Below are 25,977 nucleotides of genomic sequence, written 5' to 3' on the forward strand. Positions count from 1 at the left end.
CTTTTATAAATATGATAAAACTAAAGACTTTTCTGAGATATGAAGGATGCACTTCTACTCTATAGGTACTCAAGATTAACATGAGATTGGCAGAAACTGTGTGTGATACCCCCTTTAAACAATGTCTTTGCTGCTGACCTTCAATGATGCAACCATACTAATAAGCAAAAATGACTTTAGATTTAGAAATAAGAGTGTTGAACTTCCTTCTCCTGTATCCTATTCTTCTTTGATCCAGAATCTCAGCACAGCTGAAAGGTTTGTTTGAGCTGCGCCCTCTACTGTACAGGTGTAAATATGCATTTCCTTCAGCCTGAGGCTTATTCATTTCACTTTTGCAAACAAGCAAGCTCATGACAGGTAAGAAAAAGTAACGCAAAAGTAATGTAACACATTACTTTTCATAAAAAGTAACTAACACAATTAGTTACTTTTTTAGGGAGTAACGCAATATTGTAATGCATTACTTTTAAAACTTTCCCCAACACTAACAGGAAAGACATGTATGTAATAAAATAAATGCTGTTCTTTTGAACTTTCTATTCATCAAAGAAAATTTGTAAGCAACACATTGATAATAAGAAATGTATCTTGAGTAGAAAATCAGCATATTAGAATGATTTCTGAAGGATCATGTGACACTGAAGACTGGAGTAATGATGTTGAAAATTCAGCTTTGGCATCACAGGAATAAATTACATTTTAAAGTATATATTAAAAAAGATAACTAAAATTGTAATAATATTTCACAATATTACTGTTTTTAATCTTACCAACAGTATTTGTTCATTCCAAAGCCAAAACTAATATAAATTAACTTTTTAAATAATGTTACGATAACTATAAAAATGATTACACAATGATCAGAGGAATCATTCATGTGCTCAAATTAAAATTAAAATCTAATTAAATTAAAATCTGCCACTGTATCAGCCGTAACCTGTTGGTCAGGAACACGTTTGTTTGCATTTTGTTGATTTTACTGGAATATCTTCATCATATAGAGAGAAACAGTGTCACACATAACATCCTTTTAATCAGTGTGGAGTGAGAAACGATCTCACCTGCCACCCCATAAGAGTTTAATGCATTATTCATGCCGGAGAGGTCTAAAGAAGCATAGACCGACACACACCAGACACTTGTGCCTCTGCCCTCAGCCAGCTGGACAAAGGATCTCTCCAAAGCTCAGAGGACACTGTGTGTCTCCTGTTTCTTGACCCACTGCTGCAGGCTTCAAATACACGCTGTGCCACAGACCGAACCCTCGGCCAAATGTAATGTCATGAAATCATCAATCAAGCACAGGGAAACTTCCACATGGAGACTGGCTTCTTGGAGAAACACAGCATTTGAATTCACACTGCAGGAACACAGAAGCCCAACTAATTACGAAGAAAGTCATTACTGATTGCGGGAGATTTCCTGTGGGCATTACACCGTTCCTCTGAGAGGATTAGAGCTGCCTCACTAGAAAGAGGAAGGATTATTTTCACTAGCCAATATTTTATTCATGTTCATTTTGTTTACATAAATATGGAAATTAATTTAACTTTGTTTTGTTTTGTTTTTTTGTAAGACAAAATGTAGCATTGCTTATTGGAGGCGTCCGGTCCAGCTGCTCGCAGAAATAAAACTCATCACTGTCCTCCTGTGGCATTTGAAATGAGATTAGTGAAGCTGTAAATTAATTAGCAAAAATAAAGCTTTTATGTTCGGCGGTCATGATGGCCATTTAAGACCTTGAGTATTTTTCATTCATGGCTTTTCATAAATTCACAGAGCAATTTTATGTTAAATGGAATCTGGCGTGACGTGATCTCACAGCTCCACTAGTGTTTGACTGATTTTTCAATGGCTGATGTCGATATAGTGGGTTGCAAAAATCTATTTTAGCATTTTTACTTTTTCTTTTTTTTCTTTTTGCTTTAGTTACATCAGCACTCAAGCTGACATGAACTTCACAAAACCTAATGTCATGTTCTCCAGCATTATTTAAGAACAGCTTGTGCTTTAATTGAAAAAAGGCTGAAGAAAAAAAAAAAAACTTGCTTATTTGGTTTTTGACTTATAAATATTGCAGAATAATATTTAAAATATTAGTATATTAGTAAATTTCCACATTTAAATGCATCTCAGATTTTCAGTGTGGATTCAGACTTTTGAACCCCACTTTATATAATATAAGAAATTAAAGTGGCAAATATATTAATAAAAATTGTAATATTAAACAGATAATTATTTTATGATATTTACTGTCTATGTTGGTAAAAAAAAAAAAAAAAAAGGTTAATTAACATTCTTTCTGCAGGTTATATTGTTGCAACAAGTGACTGTTTTAATAAGCGAGTCATTCATTCATTTAATCAACCGATTCGCTCAAATACTGATTCATTTGGGAACTAAACTTTGACAATCTTTATGAGTGACTGGTTGAATCATTCCCTCAACTGATTCTTCCAAACTCTGATTCACTCAGAAACGAAACAATCGAGTGAGTCTTTGAATCATTAACTCAAATATGTTGAAAACACTAATTAAAATTCTACTACTTAATTCTCTTGTGGCTTTAGACCATGTCTACACCGGACACGACAGTTGTCCGTTATCAGATTATTGTCTGGATTTTGACGTTTCACGCCGTGCTGCTCCGCATCCAGTGTAGACAGCATCACTGATTATAATGTACTCTATTTGCTTTTGACTCTTTTTCCATTGGCGGAGCAAAAATAAAAAAAGTAACTATTAATAATTTGTCAAAAATTAAACTTTTTGTTCATTGAACTGTTGTAATAAAGGCCATTTCACATTCGCAATTGTGCTTCTGGTCTGAATAGCGAAACAACCGCTCTATATTGCTTAAGCATCCCTACATACAGTATATACAAAATGCTGTGAGCACTGTGAAGTGTGTTTATGATGCCAGTAAGCTGGACTGTATGGAGAAAAGCACTGCATTGTCCCAGGGAGGCAGTGTAATGTAGTGTGCATGAAATTCACAGTGACAGTAAAATCGCATAGAGACTTCAGCTCTTTCTTTTCCAAGGATGTGGCCTTTCATTTATCCTAAACCTAGACCTCTCTCCACCAAAATAACACCTTCAAATGTGAAGCCATCATAGAGAGTTCAATAAAAGCCACTGCACTCAAAAAAATAAGTCACAACTTTGCTATAGAAAAGAGTAAAAGAGAACAGGTCTCTTAATTCTGGCCAAGAATGTTTTCTTCTTGAACTCTAATGCAGGGTACAGACTACACGATATCAGATCGATTTTGACACATATCCGTGTTGTGAAATCATGTTTGTGTATGTATGTATATATGTGTGTGTGTATATATATATATATATATATATATACACACACACACACACTATTCAAAAGTTTGGTGTTTGCTTTTGAGAAAAGTCTCTTCTGCTCACCAAGGCTACATTTATTTGATCAAAAATACAGAAAAAAAAACTTAAAATTGTGAAAAATTAATTCAATTTAAAATAACTGTTTTCTATTTTAATATATTTTGAAATGCAATTTATTCTTGCCATGACAAAGCTGAATTTTCAGCATCATTACTCCAGTCTTCAGTGTCACATGATCATTCTAATATGCTGATTTGCTCCTCAAAAAACATTTCTGATTATTATCAATGTTGAAAACAGTTGTGCTGCTTAATATTTTCGTGGAAACTTTCATAAATTTTTTTTCAGGATTCTTTGATGAATAGAAGGTTCATCGTGATGATTCGTAAAAAACAAGGTATTGTTTTTGTTTTTTTATTAAAGGGAATTTAATAATTAAAAGATCAAAAGGGATTTAAGGGAATAACGAAAAAGAAATAAAAACGGTAAAAGTTCCAGGTCTATTGTAGTTAAGTATCAATTTAAACTTATTTGCAAATATTATTTTTTCTACAAATATATTCACTCTTATTTGTATGTCTAATATGTCAAAAACACAAAACGTTTCTTGTCATGTTCAGTTATGAGTTACATTTATCATATCACATTAATCAAATAATAGCATGTTTTCAATTCAAAACAGCGAAATTTCATAAAAATGTCGAGTAGTTTGCATCACTGGATAGTATTGTCGGTTGCTGAATATTTCAGTCATAAAACAGTCATCAAATATTAGATGTTTAGCTACTTACTTACCACATAGCCTACTCTTTCACTGCTATAGCTAAAATGAAAGCGTCACATTGGAATTCACACTTGTCTTCTGTGAACAGTAAGCCCCACCTTCGGATTTGATTGGCCAGCTCACTCATTCTGACAGTGATGAGCGCTGTTAGACCGCTGAGACAGACCAGCCTAAAAGTGTAACTTTTAAAACTTTTTTTGTTATCCTAACAACAAACAGGGTTAAGGCCTTGACATGTAGTATGACATGTGCCTCATCCACGACAAGAATTTAGGAGTCAGAATCTCATAATCTGACTACTGTAACAGACAAAAATATTGTGTAGTCTGAACCCTTCCTTCAGAAGAGTGGAAAAGTAGGGCATAAATGGATGGAATCAGACACGTCAGTTTTCTGCCTGTGAATAAAGTGTGTGCTTCGTGTCCCTCCAGGGTCTTTCTGTCAGCGCTAGTGTTGGCGGCTTTGTTCTGGCGTAGGTGATTTGTCTTGTCTTATCCTCATTTGTCACCTCTGAAGTGTCTAATGGAAGACGCTCTGTTGGGCGTGTCGAACATTTGATGTGAACATGTGGCTTTGCTGCCTGGCATCGGTCGGCATCAACGTCCATGTGGCTGATTGCTTGTTTTGGTGGAGATGGTTCATACCACCCAGTGTTTTAATTTGAAATGCAGCAGATCACAGACAGCCCTCCTGCAGCATCTTAAAAAAAACAAACAATTTTGTTTCTACAGGTGTTGTATCGGCTTACACCTTCAGAGGATTTTTTTTTTATTCTAGGGTTTGTACGTATATACTATTGCTGTTGAATTATGTAAAGAAAGCTGGATGTAGCAGCAGATCAAATATCTGTGTATTGTGAAGGTTTGAGAGCACGATTTGTCTTTCTGGCTGAGGCTGGACATCTTATTTTGATGTTTTTATTTGTGGTTACGTTTTATTCGCATGTCCTTTTCCGTGATAAAGTTGTCACAGCTCTATGCATAACACAATGTTTGAATATGTCAAGACTCAGCCCTCGTCTGAGCCAAAAAAAGTGTCTCCCTGGCAGGAGGACGCTGTAATTTCTCAGACTGCTTCTGGGTCTTGATTAAATTAAAGTAAGACTGTTAATCACTTAAATGTCAAGAATCCATGGAAATTGTTCACAGCATTTTTCCTATTTTAGCACCAAATACGGGATTAAAATAATTTCATAAACAGCTTACACTGACTATTGGCACCATTGGAATTGATGAAATTCAATTTTCATCTAACAGGATGAAATAAGCCCTTTTCCGGTGTTCGTTTGAATCCGTGATGAGATGGCAGAGACCTGCTGTGATCCAGAGTAATCTCTTCATTTTAGACGCTTTTGATAGTTAATCAATTGCCACTGGATTAGCTACACATTTACAATCCTATACATTGGAATGAAATGGATATCTGTCCATCGCTGAGGATAAAATATTTCTCTTGGCCTCTTTTTTTTCTTCCATTCTTGCCATATTTTGAGCTGGCCAGACTGTTTCCCACTGAGATTGACAGGTGAAGCCATCAGCCCTGTCCTGTGTGTGGATCTCTCTCATGTGTTTGAGTTCACATGGAGGCTGCCATCCCCAAAGGAACACTGAGGAAACTCTGCAAAAAAGAAAGTTTGTGTTGGAGCCATGGCCTGGGGGTCAGGAGTCACATACACATTGAGCCGTGGTGCACATGCAGGCAATGTGAGTTCGAGTCTCAGTTCCATCAAAGTGCCCATGTAGAGCTGCTGTTAAGAGAGCAGATGTGCAAATAAGTGAGGGGCGTTCACAAAGGACGTTTTGAAGCAGCTAGGCAGCGCAGTGAAATGGAATTGAATGCATGTGTGGAACGACATGAGGGTGAGTAATTAATGACAGAATTTTCATTTTTGGGTGAACTAACCCTTTAACATAAAGGCTATGTTTATAGTATGGAACCAGATCCCGAACATGTCCTTAAACTTTGCTGCTGGTATGACAACTAATGCATGTCTTGTTTTTCTGTTTGTTGTGAAAGGGAATATCACAACTGTTCAAAAGTTTGCAGTCAGTAAGTTTTTTTTTCTTTTTTAGAGAAACTTAATTCTTTTATTCAGCAAGGACACATTAAATTGATCAAAAGTGACAGTATTTATAATGTAACCAAATGTTTGTTTCAAATAAATGCTGATCTATTGAACTTTCTATTCATCGAAGAATTCTGAAAAAAGTATTGTAGCATTCTCAAGACAAGGACAAGGCATTTTGATGCAAAGTGGTGTTTAATAAATGCTGTTGTTGGCCGCAGCCCACGCTGTAAACACCCCGACTTATTCAGAGAATCACACTTGAACCAGCAGGGTACTCTTCTGCTCCCCTTCTCCCAGCTCCCCCTCACCTCAACACAGTGGGCGGAGCCTCTATATACTCAACTTGAACATTTAATCAGAATTAGAATGAGCTTTATTGCCAGGAGTGCTTGTACACACAAGGAATTTTTTTTCCTTTTTGGTAATTAAGCTTCCAGTGCACACATATAAATACAACAACAAGACACATAATAATAAAATTAAGAATAAAAAAATGAATGAAAAAGTATAAAGACAAGTCAGAATAGACATATTTACAGATTATCAGCATATTTACAGTTTTGTTGCTAATATAAATAAGTAGGATTGAATTTGTAAAATATTGCACTAAATGTGAAGTATTGCACTAAGAGAGGCCTAGAGAGGTAACAACTGTTCAAGCGGGAGATGGCCTGTGGGAAGAAGCCACTCCTGTGCCAAGATGTTTTAGTGCCTGTTGTTCTGAGTCAAGTTCCAGATGGCAACAGTTCAAAGAGGTTATGGCCAGGGAGTCTGTGATGATCTTACCTGCCCTCTTCCTCACTCTGGAGGAGTACAGGTCAGGAGAGTTTGTTACAGGGCAGAGGAGCACCAATAATGCCTTCAGCAGTCCGGACTGTCCGTTATAGTCTTCTGATATCTGATTCGGTAGCTGAACCAAACCATCAAGTTATTGAAGTATATAGGACAGACTTTATGACGACCGAGTAGAACTGGATCAACTTCCTCGAAAGAAGTACAACCTCTGCTGGGCCTTTTTCACAATGGAGTCACTTCAGGTCCTGAGAGATGGTGGTGCCCAGGAACCTGAGTGACTCCACTGCTGCCACAGTGCTGCTCATGATGTTGAGTGGATGGGATGGGAGTGCTGGGGGGATTCTCCTGAAGTCTACTATCATCTCCACTGTTTTGAGCATGTTATGACTGCACCAGACAGCCAGCCGCTAAACCTCTTGTTCGTATGCAGACTCATCACTGTCCTGGATGAGGCCGATGACTGTGGTAATAACAGTTCCTCAACACCAAATGAATAAAGTACAACGTTAACATTAAACACATCCTTAAATACAACAACAGCAACATTTTGAACGCATTACAGTATCATGGTTTGCCAAATAATATTAAGCAGCACAGCCATTTTTGACATTGATAATAGTAAGAAATTTCTTTGGCACTTTTGAAATGCAGATTTGCTATCACTGGAATAACTTTTTACAAATACACTAAAATAGAAAACGGGGTAACACTTTATTTTAAGGTGACGTAGTTACATTGTACTTACTCAAATAAGTACTGAGTAATATTAATTAACTACATGTACTTCCTAAAGAGTTACGGTTGGGGTTAGGGTTTGGTTTATGGTTAGTTACTAACCCTATTAATTATTAATTAAAACCCTAGCAATTATCCATAATTGACTTATTACTATAGTAAGTACATGTAGTAACATGTAACTATGACACTAACAAAGTGTTACCGAAAACAGTTATTTGAAATTATACAATATTATTGTTTTTACTGTATTTTTACAAATAAATGCAGCCTTGGTTTGCATACGAGACTTCTTTCAAAACCATTAAAAATATTTTCAGTGTATACATAAATGTATATACCTTTTAAAATACATGTTATTTGTTGTACAGTCATTGTAAATAAGAAATTCTAATTGCTCTATTGCTTCTGACACTGATGAAATATTTCATTTTTGCCATTTTTTTCTGTCCAGCAGAAAAAAGGTTATTGTTGAGCTTCTCCACTGCCAACAAAAGCGATGAAAATACCAAACATAAAATAAAAGCAGACAGTTGTGTTGAATACATTCATTATATCAAATTCTTATTTATTTCTGTAACACTGTCCACTTTTACTTCACAGATGCAAACAAAAGTCCATCTGCTCAGTGCTTGATCTTCCCGTATGAACCAGAGCAGTAGCGTTCGCTTGTGTTGTCAGTGGTTTCTTTCCCTCTTTACATTTCACTATAATGACTGCAGCATCAAAGGGTGCCAATGACAGAGGCAGCATCTAAAACCTCTTAATGTGTTCCTGTTATTCTTCCGCCAAAGAAGACACGGCCTGCCGACAGCATGAAAATGAAAAGGCACGAATAAAAAAATAAAAAACATGCGGTGTCCTGAAAATTACATTAGACACTCTGAAGGATGCTTTTGTTGTTTCAGTACACCATGCAAATAAGACATGATCTCAGTCATTTGCCCGTGAAAAAATACCTTTCTTACTGCCTTTGATCTTTAGAGCAGATCTGGGAAAAAACCTTGGCAGCGTCCATCAGGGTTGTTCATTTTCTTGCTCTGTTTTTGTCTCTGATGGATAATTAGATGGGCGAAGGGGGGAAACATGATCACAGACGCGACGGGAGACACTTATGAGGTGCTGGTTGATCATTCCTTCTTCACTGAACCAGTATCCTGTGAGGTCACCAATGCCCTGGGAAGCACCAACATCAGTCGCAATGTGGATGTTTACTGTGAGTTTAACAGCGTACCTACTGCATATAGATGTTTCTTTTCATTTTATGGTTTATTCAGAAATGATTAATGATTCATGATTTCAATGATTTGTCATTTCAAACCTACATGACTTTCTTCCCTGAATGTTCTTTTGCATATAATAAAAATTAATGAACATTTGTTTGTTTTTGTTTTGTAGTCGGCCCTCGTCTGGCTGCTGATCCCCAGAGCCTCCAGGTAGACCGGGGTTCTGATGCCGTGTTCAGTTGCGCTTGGATTGGGAACCCTTCGCTCACCATCGTCTGGATGAAAAGGGGCCATGGAGTCGTACGTACTTTTCTCTGCACTATTCAGAATATTTATCTATGCTTCTGTGTAACTACTATTAGTCCTGTTAATATTTTGAATTAGCTTTCATTTTTATAATTTCCTCTTTTATACTTTACATTTTAATTTTAGTTCAAGTTTTAGTAAATTTGTTATGTGCTTTTTGTCATTTTTATTTTAACTTTTTTAACATTACTAATTAATTTTATTTATTTTATTTTCAGTTTTGGTTAAGTTTTAGTTTTTTTTTTCCAGTTAGTAATTTTAGTGTTTTGACTTCTCTTAAATGCATTTCTGTTAGTTGCCATGGTTTAGCTTAAGTTTTTATTAAGTTTCACTCCAATTAACAAAAATGTATTTAATAGTTTTATTTTTATTTTTAGTTAATAATAAAAACCCTGTCTAACTGTGCGTTCAGAATGCCGCCGGCGAGAGTGCCGAAGTGACCAGAAGTCATTCATTTTCAGTGTGAGCTGGTGGCAAGCTCTGGCGAGCAGCAGCGTGTCTTGGGCGGTGGGCGGTGGGCGTTGAGGAAAGTTGAAGTCAGGGAAACTTTATGGTAATGAGCTAAGACGCGGTTAGCCAGCAACCAATCAGAATGTAGAAGTCCTCCACTTGAGAGGATTCCAGTCGTGTAAACTTTGGTTCCGTCCAAACATTAGTTCCCAAGCAAAATGGAGGAGAGGTTGATAATTGCTGTGGCGGGTTTCCCAATAATATATGATGTGTCCCTGTTTGCATACAGGGACATAAATAAGAAAAACACAAATGGCTTTTAATTGGTTTATTTCCTTAGCAAACGTAATTGACCGTTCGCCCCGTTTAGTTACTGTTGCTATATCCGACAAGCCATGCCGCTCTCACGCCACACATCATGTTCTCACGCAGTGAAAAAGGTACAGCGCGGAGCAAAGATGACACCGACAATGCGTCGACAGACAAGGCAGAGAAGGTTACTTTCGATATAAAACAAACTCTCAAATTTTAAATATTGTAATTTAAGAAACAATTTAAACAATAAATACCGTTTTGTGGCTCTTTAATGTGTCGTGACAGATCGCTGCAGTGCCTCAGTTCAAGCGGCTCGTGAACCAATCATCTGTTCCTACTAGTGAATTTATAGTATCAAATAAACATGAATGAACATCAGAAAGAATGTTGTTTCAACCACGGAAGGACGTCAGTACACACCATTTTTCAGGTTCAAGTCCACCAACATAATCTACTAACTCCCCTGACTGCTTTGTCGGATATAACAGCAGATTCGGCATTATGATTGGTTAGATCGCCTGTCAATCAAACTCCCTGAGAAGGGTCAGTTGTTCAGTTCTTTCCATCGATCAGTTTCTTTCACATTTAAAAGATTTCATGAGGTTAACTTTTACCCTACTTGTGGTCAGTCTACACAAATACTGATCAACATGCTTGTTTGCTTTGCGGTGCTTTTAAATAAAGTTTACAAGACCAAGCATTCGATCTACGTCAGAGCATCCACAAATCTTTCTACAGCGTTGTTGGCAGGGCAGCCATAGCAAATTTTGACGCTTTTGCCAGCGGCGGGCTAAATGCACAGTAAAAGGCTCATAAATGTTCAAACTTCAAAAGAAAAAAGCTTTTTCAAAGCTTTCAAACAAAGGCTTTGTCGAACCAAAGTTTTTTTTTCTGCATTCTGTTTGCTCCTTCAGATCAAATTCAGGAATTTAAAGGTGAAGTATGTAGTTCTGCGACATTAGTGGCACCTAGCGGATTTACAAAAATGCAGTATATTTTCTCACCTCAGACATCATAAATACAGCTTTTACTGGTGCTTAGAATAAAACGATCCAACATATCTGCACTGGGCACATTTTTTGACATGACGCACAACAACTGTTTGAGGTTGTCTACAATGGACACAATCAAAGTAAACTATATAAACTAAAACATTTGTCTTCCTGAATGGGTGCATGATGATGTTGTTTTGAAGCGTCCACTGTAGCCCATTTCATTGCAATGTCCCATTTGCTTTGACATGTTCATGACCTGTTTAATGACCTGTTTAATCTTTGAAGGTCTAAATGTAGTGAAATTTGGCTTGCTCTTCTGTAACTGAAGCTGATTGCCTTTTCCCATAATACGTCAGTCATGGTCCCACAGCGGCTAAACACCCTCTGGCTCCACCTGCTACAGTAGCCACACACCAAACTCATGTTATAGATTGAGCTGGAAAGAGACTGACAGATCTGAGCAGACCGCTCTTAATGTTTACACTTTTGGGTGAGATAAACCCATTAATGGCATACTAATAGTAGACAATGAACAAGAGAATGTATTTTAACATAAAAATATTACATACTTCACCTTTAAAATTAATTCTCAATTAAATTTTTGAATGCCGCACAACCCTGACTTATGGAGTTTTATTTAATTCTCCATCTGGATGTGATGAATGTTTCCGACATGTGACGGAACTATTTTTGATGGCAGCTGTGACAGTTGAGTTTCAAGGGCTAATGGACCCTCAGTAGAGCACATTGTGTTTGTTTGGGTCGTCATCTGTTAGGATCTCACAACTGATGTCGAGATGAAGTCAAAACACAAGCAAGAAGCTGTATTTGTGACTACAGTGATGGTTAATTATAGAAGCAGTTCTGCTTCATATATTTGCTTCAAAAAAAAAAAAAAAAAAGACAAGGAAGAGAAAACTTTTTAATGATATCCACAAAGTTGCTCAGACTGTGGTGTTGTGTTTTTTTTCCAAACATCTGTTACCTTGCAGGTGCTAAGCAACGAGAACACCTTGACACTGAAGGCAGTGAGACAGGAGGACGCTGGGAAATACGTATGTCGAGCTGTGGTGCCGCGAGTGGGAGTGGGAGAGAAGGAGGTCACGCTTACTGTCAACGGTAAATACTTTAAATGCTTTGTTTATATGCAGTCTGTCGGCCTGATCAGGACCCTTCAACGAATTCTCATTTGCTTCGGGTTTTGATTGCTTTGACTCACAAGAGCTGGAAGAGCCTCTCAAAAGCAGGATCAAGCCACATTTCGCTCGGGGTAAAGGGGATGTTTTCTACACTGTTTAGCTTTGCAATAACTGAGACATGCTCTATGACCCTCAAAGATATGGGCGCCGTAATCAGGAGAGATGATCTCGAACCGCTCTCATCATTTCTTCTCACTCGTCATAGATGACAGACCCGGGGCCGTGTGATTTGCTTTAAGGACTCTGCCGGGTTTCTGAATCAATATGGGCATATTGATTAACCCCACACTTCAAGAAGTGTCTTTCCCTGAAATGTAATCAAAAAAATATCACAGGCCTTTCTGGGGAGTTCAAACAATACCAGCACCAGCAAAGACCATATACATATACGTGTTTTGGTTGTTTTGCTTTGTCTTGCTGTAGGCGTCATTTTATTGGTTATTCTCTCTCTAGAGTAGCTCATGAAAAAGTGTTATGGAGCTTTGTATGCTTTATCCATTTGTTTTGATGGAAACTTTTAAGTCCTCAGGGCTTTGCAATAACACCGGCCTGCTCCTGTGAGGCAATAAGCCTGTTCAGCGCTCTATGAATTCTTAATCTTTGCTGTTTTTCCTCTTGTGGTGTTACTGGGTTGAGATCAGGGTCGGGTCAGCGTGTGTGACTGTGGGCCTCCTTGAGTCCTTGTGTCTAATCCAGTCTAATCCAGGAACAATTCAATCAAAAATGAAAATTCTGCCATCACTTACTCAACACTTGTGTCGCTCCAAACCTCTATTACTTTGTATCTTCTTGTGAAACACAAAAGGAGATGTTCTGAAGGATGTTAAGCTCCAAAAATGACAAAATGCAACATAAAAGTCATGTCTGTTTGACTTGCGCACTGCGTTCCAAGTCTTCTGAAGTCTTTGTGTAAGAAACAGACTGAAATTTTAAGACTAAGATGTAATTCGGCTATAAGACACATTGGGACCAAATGATGTTTGACCTATTATGCCCCTTTTCATAAGACGTAATATATTGTTTCTGGTGAAGTATGTCTGTGAAGTTTCATCTTAAAATCCCACAGATCATTATTAAAGCTTGTCAAATTTGCCCGTATTTAGGTGTGTGTCCCTTTAATGCAAATGAGCTGCTGCTTTCCAGAAGAGGGCGGAGCTTTAACAGCTCGCACTTCGTTGCTCAACGACAACAAAGCTGGAGAATGTCACGCAGCCAAAATGACGATTGTCAGTAACGGTGTTCAGCCTTACATTGTTCAAACTGGAGTCAGACACTGATGGAGAGACTCAGGAAGAAGACTTCCAACTTCCAACTTTTAAAATGCAACTGGACGTTTCTGAATGGTTAGTGGATGAATTTATGTAGCTGCTGTGGAGTTACGTTGATTCAACTCATCGATTAGCATGTGCTGTCATGTTAATCTTTTGTTCAAATCAAGCATTGAACTGACCCTCGTTTGTGAAGCAGTCCGACTTAAAAATACTTAAATTTTCTTCACCTGCAGCTTTGCCTCATTAGGTTGGTATCGTTCCCTCGTTCAGGAACAACTTTGAAGCAAATCCTTCTTTGTACTGTCCAAGGTTGAGAAAGCACTCAACTTGAAGTGATTAGCACACACAAGCAAGATTTGCTTACTGTTTCTGGGTGATTTCCATTGAAAATAAAATAAATCCACTGTTCTCTTGTCTCCTCTGAGGCTGCGACACTAAATAGTGTTCTGTGCTCATCTGTGCAGCCAATGACAGAACAGTTAGCATGCTTTGCTCGAACTTTTGCCATAGTGTTAGAACTGATACACCATTGTTGCTTGCGAAAACAAAATGGCGGCGCCGTGGGTTGAAATGTGCAGATTTAGGGGCAGTATTATTATAATAAGATCCCCTTCCTGCGTCACAAGGGAACGAAATTTGAGCAGCTTGTTTTTTCACATGCTTGCAGAGAAAGGCTTAGCAAAACAAAGTTACTGGGTTGTCCTTTTTCACGTTTTCTGGCTTGGTAGATGCACCGGCGACCCGATTATAGTACTTCAACACAGAAAACGTCAGATTTTCATTATATGTGCCCTTTAAACTAAAAATTTGGCGCTACAATTTGTCTCACATCATTTTTTAAAACTGCACAAGAGAGAGACAGAGCTGTGGTGAAAGGAAAGATTTTCAGTGTATAAAATCTACATTTTTAACCTGTTCCTCACAAAAAGCTATTGTTTAATATGGCTTCAGAAGCACATGGGTGTATAGACCACTTCTGTGATCCTTTTCTAAGATACTTTAAAGGTAATTTTTGAAACTTAAAAAGCAATCATGACTTTTTTTTTATGTATTAGAACAAAGTATATACTGTACATTCTGCCAAATGCCAAAATCTCCTTTTGTGTTCCACAGAAGGGTCTAAGGTCGCTCCTGAGGTCTTTATCACAATGTAGCACTGACAAAGCCTACAAAGTACTTTGGATTCAGCCAGACTGAACATTTAAAATCCAAATATTTTATGCAGTCTGTAAAACCACCCACAATGTAAATGAAGTTGTGTTCCTGATGCAAATCAAGAACCCAAAAAGTTAAGGTCTATATGATAATGTAGCTCAGTCACCTCATTGTCAGAGATGGTTCTCGATGACCCATATCTGCTCCTATTCTATAACCAATGAACTTTTGCTGAGGATGTGAACATGCAAGTAATGCAGCAACACCAAGTTTTTGACACTAGTTCATGTCTGTGATGATCAAGCCATTTGGATGTTGCAGTTACTCTAGTTTAATAATGGTGAGTTAATGACAGTGAGTTCTGTCATTATTTATGCCAAGCTTCAAAGGTGTTCTTTAAAGTATCAAATTTTATATTTTAAAGGGATAGTTCACCCAAAAATGAAAATTTTGTCATCATTTACTCACCCTCAAGTTGTTCCAAACCTGTATAATTTTTTTTGTTCTGCTGAACACAAAAGAAGATATTTGGAAGAATGTTTGTAACCAAACAGATCTCGCCCTGACAGAATTTTCATTTTTGGGTGAACTATCCTTTTAAGAAGAAAGAAAGTCATGCAGGTTTGGACTGGCATGAGGATGAGTAAATGAGAGTTTTTGGGTGAACTGTCTCTTTAAGAAATGTGCAGCCATATGCTAATAAACAGAGGAGACACATTAGTGCTTAAATACCAGAAATTAGATGGATTAGGCAGATGATGAACGGGAAATACGATTACTGATATTATAATATATCATTAATGAATAACCACATTAGAGTCCATTAGGCTGCAAGAGCATCTCTTTGACAAACACAGATGATTTTATGTATTTGATAACGACGTGTGTGAATGAGCCACCTCACGGAAACAGATCAATATCTCTGCAATCCTTACACAGCTTGTGACCCTCATCTAAGAAAAAAGGTGCTTTTAAACTTCAAACTTCAAAAAGTACTCCTAAACCCGAAGAAATGAAACAAACCAACTCGGTTCTGGTTTTGGATTAACCTCAGTTCATCTTAAAATAAACAGGAAACCAAACACCCATTAACAACTTAGGATGCCATTTCAGAAGCATGTTATGGAAGTGTTGTCGAATGCAGTTTGCTGTAGTTTTAAGAAGTTGTGCGCCCTCACCAAAACTGATTGTCCTAGAGCCAATGGTTTGTTTTTTGAGCATCTCCCTGCCACCCTCTCTCACTTCTTCTTTCTGTTCACCCTTTAGACAAGTCTTCTTACTTGCTAGAAATCAAAAGCAAAAAAGGGAGGAATGTTTATAGCACCATACAACAGTGGTCAAGTTAAATTGCAAAATAAAATGCAGCCAAATGCACCCCAGTTACATATCACTGCAAAAAAATGTTTTTCTTCTTTAGTATTTTTGTCTTGTTTCCAGTTTAAATATCTAAAAATTCTTAAATCCAGATACTTTTACTAGATATGTAAAATGACATAAGATAATTTTTCTTGTTTTCTTGGGGAAAAAATCAAAATGAAGTGTTGAATCAAAATTTTGCTTGTTTTGCTTAAAACAAGCAAAATTATCTGCCAATGGGATAAGAAAAATAATCTTGTTTCTGATTCTTGTATTAAGCAAAATCTCACTTCATTTTTTTTTTTTTTCTTCAGAAAACAAGAAAAATATCTTATATCATTTTACTTATCTAGTAAAAGCATCTGGATTTAAGAAGCTTTTGATATTTGGACTGGAAACAAGACAAAGATACTACGTAATAAAAGCATTTTTGCAGTGTATTTCCATCAAGAGGTGCATTGATTTTTGGTCAAGATCTTGTATTGACAATGCAAAAGGTGAGCACTCTGTAAAGTCTACTCCAGCACATCCCAAAGACTTTTAATGAATTTAAGGTCTGGACTCAGAGGTGCAAATTCCTGTATGAAAATTATTCTTAATGCTCCCTCCCAGCCATTCTTTCACAATTTGATCCTGATGAATCTTGACATTGTCATCCTGGAATATAACCATGATGTGTCTTCCTACATGGTTGTTTCAGAAATGTAAAGCTACACACTCCATTAATTAGGATTAGAAGAACTGTTCCCAAAAATATAACATGCTAGACACATAATAATCACAGCAGTAATGATCCATTCATAGACTTTAAGCATTTGCCTATTTAAATTATTATTTTTTTGCCCGGGCAATGTATACATGTTTATATTATATGCTAAATTAGACTTAGAGCAGTTAGAGTAGATGATCGGGCCTCCTTGTTTCCCATTGTACGTGCAGAGCGTCGTCAGGCACGGAGCGAGACGCGTGACGCCACCTTCCTCGTGTGGCTCAGTCTCACATCCCGCTCTCTCTCCCTTCTCCGCTTGTTTCCCGTCTGAGCCTAAGAGATAAAGCTGTTTAATTACAGCCCTCATTTATGGCCATGATCCCCTGTCAGATTTGTTTGGCTCCCCCAGAGGACACGATCTGAGCAGACTGCCGCTGGAAGAGCACGGAAAAAGCGTCCCATCCCTCTGCCCGACTGCAGCCTTTGAGCGCACGTGTGATTAAGAGGGTGCTGGGGAAAGCGAGAGCATTGTCTCGCTCTCTCCAGAGAGACGGTGCTTCGGTGTGTACAGAAGACTCCTGCACGCTGCTGGGATCTGTAATTGATGGGATAGTACTCGCACACAGAGACACCCGAATTCCAATTAAAATGAAAATCTGTTTTCATATAGAGACACATAATGAACCTCAATCTGCTGTGGATGGAGAAATGGAAATGTTATGATTGTATTTATTATGATTTTATCTCCCTCTTTTCTCTTTCACTTTTAATTATTTATGAAATTATGAAGTTTACTCTAAGCATTATTTCCAGTTTTGTTGAATAAGATGCAATGGGAAGAGTTAAGTGACTAGCTCATCCAAAAATGAGAATTCTGTCATTATTTACTCACCCTCATGTCATTCCAACCCCGTATAACTTTCTTTCTTCCGTGAAGCACAAGACGTAAATTGTTGGAGAATATCATGCCAGTTTTCAATATAATGAGCACTGGAACTGTCAAGCTCCAAATGACAAAAAAAAAAAAAAGCACCAAAAAAGTGTTCCATGCTATTCATGTTCAAGTAATATGATGGTTTTGAGTGAGGAACAGACTGAAATTTAAGTTGTTATTCAGCGAATAACAAATCTTAACATCCTCCTTAGCTCTCTTTGGTGTATTTGTGAGAAAACGTACAGTGAACTGTGTAAAATGTATGGTCAAATATTTGTTTGAGTTGGATCTTTTCAGTAAATTTGATCCAGTTATATGAAATTTAAATTGGTCTTTTCTAAGTGCAACTTATTGATCCGATTGTGAATGATTCAGTGCTGTCAAATAGATTAATCGTGATTAATATCATCTAACATAAAAGTTTGTTTACATAATATGTGTGTGTGTGTGTGTGTGTGTGTATATATATATACAGGGCTTGACATTAACACCCGCCAAATGCAGGTAGATTTCAGCTGTGGCGGGTAAGACAGCCACTCCCACTAGCCACTTTGGCGGGTATGATATAATTTTAGCCTACAGTCAAATGAAAGGTAGCTAAGCTCATCGTAGCACAAAATTACAATCTGATCACAATTTCTTTGTAGATTAACTTGCAGTTAGTGAAGGCGGGATCGGCGGAATCGGACTGAATGACACACAAAAGAAGCGTTCTCTCTCTGTCGCACGCGCGATCAGTTCTCCTTGCGCCTGAATAGTCAAATACACGCACACACGGATGTCAAAATGTCCATCGTTGGAGTATCTCACGTGAATACAGTCGGTTATGGCTTAAGTCGGCGTAAACAGGTTGGTAAAAACTGGATATGTGTCAGTATATTACATACATGCATTCAGCAGCCCAATTAAATATCTGTATGTCATTAATGTTAATCAAACAACAGAAGATGTTAAATAAATGTTAAATAAACCTACTGTATCTGAAAAAAGAGTTTAGGCTATTTACTATTGTATTGTAATTTGCTAATTTGCTTCTTTGTTCTTTTTATATAGCCTAACAAAAATAACTTATACAGTTATAAAATGTATCATATTATGGTCATATTACCCACCCTTTGCCCACCCATACATACCAGCTGATATACCATGTAGTCCTAGTCTTGATTTAGGTGGTCAATCTGCATTTGAACGTTTGAAAGGGTTTTAAATCTAGCTAATCAAGTAAAATGACTCAAAATCAAGTAATTGTAGCATGCCAAAGTCAACTTTAATCATATAAAATGTAATCCCAACAGCAAAATTGTGGCCAGTGAAAATGCTGAGTGGCTAGTAACTTTGGAAAACCACTAGCCACAGTGGCTGGTGAGCAAAAAAGTTAATGTCAAGCCCTGTATATATATATATATAAGTGCTGTCAACCTTAACGTATGCGATTAATTCAAAATCCTTAGCGCGTTAAGATAATTTGATGCATTTCATGCGAAAACATTACGGAAGCATGTGAAATTGCGTCATAACGTAATTTACGTCACACAGTTAGATGATCTTAAAGTCCATGCTGATTATATCAGAGAGAATTATTCATTCCAGTGTCTGTTTCGCTTTAAAACACAAACTCTCTGTCATATTGTGTCATTGTATCTGAAGAGCGCAAGCCGTTATATATATATATATATATATATATATATATGTATGAATAAATATACTGTATGTGTGTGTATACACACACACAAACACACACACACACACACACAGACGTGTAATATATATAAATGTAATAATATATATACACACACATATATTATGTAAACACAAACTTTTATGTTAGATGTGATTAATCGATTTGACAACACTAATGCATGTTTCATTTTGTATTTTTTTTTACATTAATTTTTAATCAAAATGTGAAATGTCAGACTTCTCTCTAGTATTCTAATCAAGTCCACCTAATCAAGCACCATCTTACTTTTTTTCTTTTTTTGATAATCCGTTTTATTCAGATGTACATCACAATACAAAAGAAATTATCTGTCACTACTTCTGTTACATTGCTATACTTTAAGCTGTAGGGTAAAGTGTTAAATGTTTAACAATACAATTCACTAAGAGTGAATTTGTGGCCACTGTATTTGTCTTACTCTCTTTTTGTTTAAGTGCCTGATTCACTGGAAAAATATGCAAATCCGGTAACGGCGTGAACGTGTCCACAAAATCTACAATTCAGATACCTGAATCTGATCTTGTCTGGATGTGCGCCTGGTTATATGTGTGCCTCTTTTCCATCATTTGATCATCGTTTGATGAATGCAGTGATCAATGGAAAATGTGCATGAACATCTCTTTGAAAGGAAACTGCACTGACCGTAATAGTGCATTGATAACTGTGCCAGTCAAACAGCACCGAGTTTAGGCACAATCTATAATGAGCCTAATTTAAATAGAAAGGAAGCATGTTTGTTCTGAAAAGAATGACAATGACTTCATTTAAATTCTCACTGGGCATTTAGAGGCTGGTTATTATGAACTTGATTGCGAGCGGTCAGTGAATAAGAAGCAGTGAAATACCGCATGCAAAAGTTTGTCCTTGATTCTTTACTCTAACTCCTCATCTTAAGATAGAAGATAATCAAAAGCAGATTGGAGATAATGAAAACAGCAGCTTATGTCCTGTCATCTCTGTTCTCAGGGAGGATGTGAGCTGATGTGGTGTGCAGGCGGTTCAGCTGTCAGATAGGAAGCTTGACAGTCTGTTGTTTGTTTCAGGGCCTCCCACCATCTCCAGCACACAGACGCAGCAGGCTCTGTACGGGGAGAAGGGCCAGATCAAGTGCTTCATCCGCAGCACTCCTCCTCCGGACCGCATTGTGAGTCCTATCTATCCATCTATCAATCTATCAAATATTTAGGAATCATTTTAAGAATTTTAAATCAATACTTAATCTCCACTTACTTGTAGTATTATAAAAATCTAATATTATAATTTTATTATAAAATGTGATATTAAATATTTTATAATAATAATATTTATATATTAATATATTTACTTATATATTCAGCTTTGTTTATATCCACGTTTCCATCTATCAGTCATTCTGTGTATTTAGTGGTCAAATATTTCTGAATCATGTCAGTAATACTCAAATCAATATTTATTGTAGTCAATATTCAAATCAATATTTAATGTTTCTCATATACTATTAATATAATTAAAATATGCTATTAAAATGTTTATAATAATAATAATAATATTTATATACACTACCATTTAAAAGGTTGAGGTCAGTAAGATATTTTAATAAATTTTTTACTTTTGTTAAGCAAGGGTGCATTAAATTGATTAAAAGTGACAGTAAAGACAAACATATATATGTGACCCTGGACCACAAAACCAGTCATAAGGGTCAATTTATTGAAATTGAGATAAAATAATAAATAATAAATAAGCTTTCCACTGATATATGGTTTGTTAGGATAAGACAATATTTGGCCCAGAAAATCGCCTTTAAAGTTGTCCAAATGAAGTCATATTACTTACAAAAATATTTTTTTATATATATATTTATTGTAGGAAAAGTACAAAATATCTTCATGGAACATGATCTTTGCTTAATATCCTAATGATTTTTTGCATAAAAGAAACCCATGTACAATATACCCATGAAATACCCATGTGACTTATGACTGGTTTTGTGGTCCAGGGTCACATATATGATGGTTTCTACAAAAATATTAATCAGCACAACAAGTTTTCAGTAATAAGAAATGTTACCAAATCAACGTATTAGAATTATTTCTGAAGGATCATGTGACACTGAAGACTGGAGTAATGATGCTGAAAAATTCAACTTGGCATCACAGGAATAAATTACATTTTAAAACAGAAAACAGTTATTTTAAATGTTAATAATATTTTTCGCAGTTTTACTGTATGTTTGATCAGCATCAGAGACTTTCAAAAGTCTTTCAGAAATCTTACTAACTCCAAAGATTTTAAAGGGCACTATAATAATCTGTTTATTTGTATAATCAGGTTTGTTCTGAGACTTATGTCGGATTTTATATTTATCTGTCCCTATAAGTAAAAACTGGACCATGGCTGGTCACGTTACATGTTGGTCACATGGTTCCTTTTTGTACAAGTGGATAGGTCTGTGCCAGAATAAGTGGACAAGACAGTCCACAGTCTACTACCTTTTAATGCTTTTAGATTTAAACACATTAAACCGATCTTTTAAAGCAATGAAGATCTATTAAACATGATTTATCGCTTGAGTGTTTGGGTTTATTTCAGTGGTTTGAGTCACTTTAACAAAACCAAGATGATTATAGATGAAGAAACATTTTTTTTTAAAAAGTTGATTTCCTTAAAGTAAATGTCTTGACTGAATTTAAAACGTCAAGTTGCCATGACTTCTGTTGTAATTTTAAATAATATAATTATATTATTTAAAGAATCAGAGTTCTGTGCAACATTAAATAGTTCATTTAATTATGTGCTTAAAGCTCATTTTCTAAGTGAATTTGACAGAAACTATTGAGAACATCACGTAACCACTCACGAGGCAAAAAAAACATTTGTGAAATACCACCACACACAGACCTTCAACACTTGGTGCATGAAACAATCAATCACTTTAAATCGAGGAACAAACTCCTCCTGACATCACAGGACAACGAGTGTAAATCAAATTGGCAAACCGTCAGACAGTGCAACCATATTAATTATTCATGTCCCGATGCATGCTGGGAAGAGCTAGAAAGGACTGAACCGCAAAAGCATTTTTTCAGTCTAGGCCTATTTGAACTAAAAAATGCATTAATCCAACTGACCTGCTGTGCTTGTGGGCTCAGCTTTAAAAAACATTATTTCGTAATAGCAAAATGGTGCTGAAACGCTTTACTTCTGTTCCTAAAAGTTGCAAGAACTTAGGAATAGTAAGTAAACCAAAAAAATAATTTAATATTTACTTTTCAGTGTTATTTACTTAATTTTTATGTGTATATTTTATGCAGGCATGGTCATGGAAAGAAACGGTGCTGGAATCAGGAACATCGGGCCGTTATACCGTGGAGACCGTGAGCACAGAGGAAGGCGTCATCTCCACCCTCACCATGAGCAACATCGTTCCTGCTGACTTCCAAACCATCTACAACTGCACCGCATGGAACAGTTTCGGCTCTGACACCGAGATCATTCGCCTCAAAGAGCAAGGTAATAATCAAGTCTGTTTTACTCATGTCTCGCAGTGATTAAGTGCCCTGACTTGATTTTTCCGAGCATTAGGGCAAAGACTGGATCATAGTCTGTTTATTCAGGTAAATGTCACCTACTTAAATGTGTGGATTTCCTTAATGGAATTCCGACATATTCAGAACTTCCATTTGTGATCTAATTTAAACAGCCCTTAATCCTTTTTACTCGCCTTTATGATTTCTTTGAAATATTTAAATGAAATTAGATGGTATTTTTTTATTCAAATACTGGCCCATTTTCCTCTAGTAAAGCCGGCTCCCAAGGTGCAGAGCTGAGTTATTCAAAGAGGTCAGCTCATCCCCATAGGATTTAATCGAAGACTCTTGGAACTCGACTTCATTATGTCTCCTCAAGTGACAAACAGGCTCCTGATCCGGACTGTTCTACGTTCTGTCACTGGTTGTCTGATGATCCCAGCGGTTCTGTGTTCTCCTTAGGGTCTTTGCGCTTGGCCGTCATCATCGGGGTTGCAGTGGGAGCTTTCCTGGCTCTCATCGTCCTCATTGGGACCCTGGGGGCTTTCTGCTGCGCTCGACTGCAGAGGAGTAAGTGAGCTCGTTGTTTCTACAAAGACAGAAACACAGAGGCGACTCGCTCCACACGTCCACTGAGACACCCACCGCTTTTAGACTCAACTTGTAATGCAGTATTGCACAGTGTAGCACAACTTTATCCACACAGTGTTGGAAAGAAGCTAATTAATAGGAACACTGCTTAACTACATTTTCCTGTAGCATGACGGCAGTTCAGATGTTGTCAAATTAGTGTTGTTTTCCAATAATAAGTTGTTTTTCCAACAATTAGCAGCGTAGCGTGACAAAACACTACATCGCTCTTTTTATATTATATTGTATAAAGCCAAACAAACTCTCCTGGGAAGTCTGAAATAAATAAATAAATAAATAAATAATTGAAATAAATAATAAAAAGACTTTGTTGTTTATCACTGTTTTTTACTCAGTTATATAAATTATGTAGTCTTTTAGTTTTAATAATTGCATTTAGTGTACATTTTATCTGTAAATTTCAATTTAATATTATCATTATATATACAGTGCTGCTTGATAGTTTGTGAATCCCTTGCAGAATCTGCAAAATGTAGTACTGTATTTAATCCACAAGAAAAAAAAATAGCTGAATTTATAAAAATGACCCTGCTCAAAAGTTTACATACCCTTGATTCTTAATACTGTGTGTGGTTACCTGGATGATCCATGGCTGTTTTGTTTGTTTTGTTTTGTGATGGTTCTTCAGGAGCCCCTTGTTTGTCCTGAGCAGTGAAACTGCCCTACATTCTTCAGAAAAATCCTCCAGGTCCTGCAGATTCTTCAGTTTTTCATCATTTTTTGCATATTTGAACCCTTTCCAGCAGTGACTGTATGATTCTGAGATCCATCTTTTCACACTGAGGACAATTGAGGGATTCAAACACAACTATTAAAAAAGGTTCAAACATTCACTGACGCTCCAGAAGGAAACACGATGCATTAAGAGCCGGGGGGTGAAAGCTTTTTGAATTTGAAGATCAAGGTAAATTGTACTTAATCTGTCTTCCGGGAAACATGCAAGTATCTTCTGTTGCTTCTGAAGGGCAGTACTAAATGAAAAAATATGATATTTAAACAAAATAAGAAAAATTTGGACATCTTCATCCTGTTCAAAAGTTTTCACTCCCCGACTCTTAATGCATCATGTTTCCTTCTAAAGGCGTCAGTGAATGTTTGAACCTTTTTTAATAGTTGTGTTTGAGTCCCTCAATTGTCCTCAGTGTGAAAAGTTGGATTTCAAAATAATTTTGTATGATGCCTCTTGTTTTGTTAAAATAATTCAAATTTTGCAGATTCTGCAAGGGGTATGTAAACTTTTGATTGATATATATATATATATATATAGTATTAAATTGAAATTGCATGATTAGTTCAGGGTAGTTAGCTACTTTAACCTGTAATGCAGCTACTGTTCAAATGGGAGGCTTGACAGTAGTTGAACTCCTTTAAGGTTCCAGTAACTTGCAACTCGGCAAGCCACATTTTCTGAGTAGCTTCCTCAACACTGTACCACGCAATGATAAGAGCACACCCGCACCTTACTCACGTCTTAGTCTATCTGAGGTCTTTATTGTCTTATCTTTCCTTTCGCAAATTGCCTCCATTAGCGGTGAGCTCCGGCTCCTTACCAGCAGCAGCCGGGCTTTATCTGACCGGGACTGTAAAGACCTAATTTTTTTAACAAGTGATATTTCTTTCTTTGCATGTTGTGACTGTGCACCACAGAGGACATGCACCTGGTGATGTCATCACTCCCAGTGTCACTCTCCTCTCGGCAGCGAGAGCTCTCCGGCACATTAAAAAGTGAAAGTAAGCCCTTCTGTCACCTCTTTCAAATTAGCAGCCAGGTTTATGGAAAGTATACCTGCATGTTGTTCACCAGCGAGTGCTGCACATTCACGGGTCTGTGAAGGGATACTCAGAATCATGTCTGTAGGATATTGTGTGGCTTGCGTCACTGTGGCTAATCAGAATGATTTCTGCCAGATCTCAAAGGGGTCGTATCCGCTAAAAACGACATCCGAGTGGAGATTGTCCATAAGGACAATAATGCAGCCAGAGAACCGGAAGAACACAGCAACATGAAGCAAATGATGGTGAGTTTGCACTCTTAACCCCCCACCAGCCCACCACCCCACATACACACACTTCTCTCTGACTTCCTTTTCATCTGTTTAGCATTTTTCTGTTATTCTGATGTTATCAGCCCTAAATGCAGGTGTAAATTGGCTCCTACAGAGCTTAAAAGTCAAGCTAGAAGCGTTTGCGTACACATTCATATGTTTTGAGTCTGAAGAGTCAAACATTCTTTATCCTAAAAATACAAGATGTGATAGTTATCTTGCTGTGGTTAGCCTTGTTTTTTGTTGTTATAATGTTCAAATATTGATTGTAGACGATCATGTCACTGGATGCCATCACATTATTGGTCTTCTCACAAATTATATGCATTGTCAGTAAAAATAAGACTAAATTCTTATTTAGCACACACAAACATGCCAAATATTAAAAATAAAAGG

At 36.9% G+C, this 25,977-nt stretch overlaps 1 protein-coding gene across 2 annotated transcripts in view; it reads left to right on the top strand.

Annotated features, from left to right (window-relative positions):
* Positions 1-25,977, top strand: part of kirrel3a (kirre like nephrin family adhesion molecule 3a) — a 169,239-nt gene that overhangs the window by 135,924 nt on the left and 7,338 nt on the right. For both annotated transcript variants that reach the window (XM_051910726.1, XM_051910728.1), the window contains exons 7-14: positions 8,808-8,956; positions 9,139-9,266; positions 12,025-12,151; positions 20,420-20,520; positions 22,670-22,868; positions 23,348-23,455; positions 25,184-25,267; positions 25,445-25,554. In XM_051910726.1, the coding sequence (XP_051766686.1) occupies positions 8,808-8,956; positions 9,139-9,266; positions 12,025-12,151; positions 20,420-20,520; positions 22,670-22,868; positions 23,348-23,455; positions 25,184-25,267; positions 25,445-25,554 (1,006 nt within the window). The remainder of the gene's footprint in view (positions 1-8,807; positions 8,957-9,138; positions 9,267-12,024; positions 12,152-20,419; positions 20,521-22,669; positions 22,869-23,347; positions 23,456-25,183; positions 25,268-25,444; positions 25,555-25,977) is intronic.

Source organism: Ctenopharyngodon idella, chromosome 10, assembly GCF_019924925.1.
Source record: "Ctenopharyngodon idella isolate HZGC_01 chromosome 10, HZGC01, whole genome shotgun sequence".
Lineage (NCBI taxonomy): Eukaryota > Metazoa > Chordata > Actinopteri > Cypriniformes > Xenocyprididae > Ctenopharyngodon > Ctenopharyngodon idella.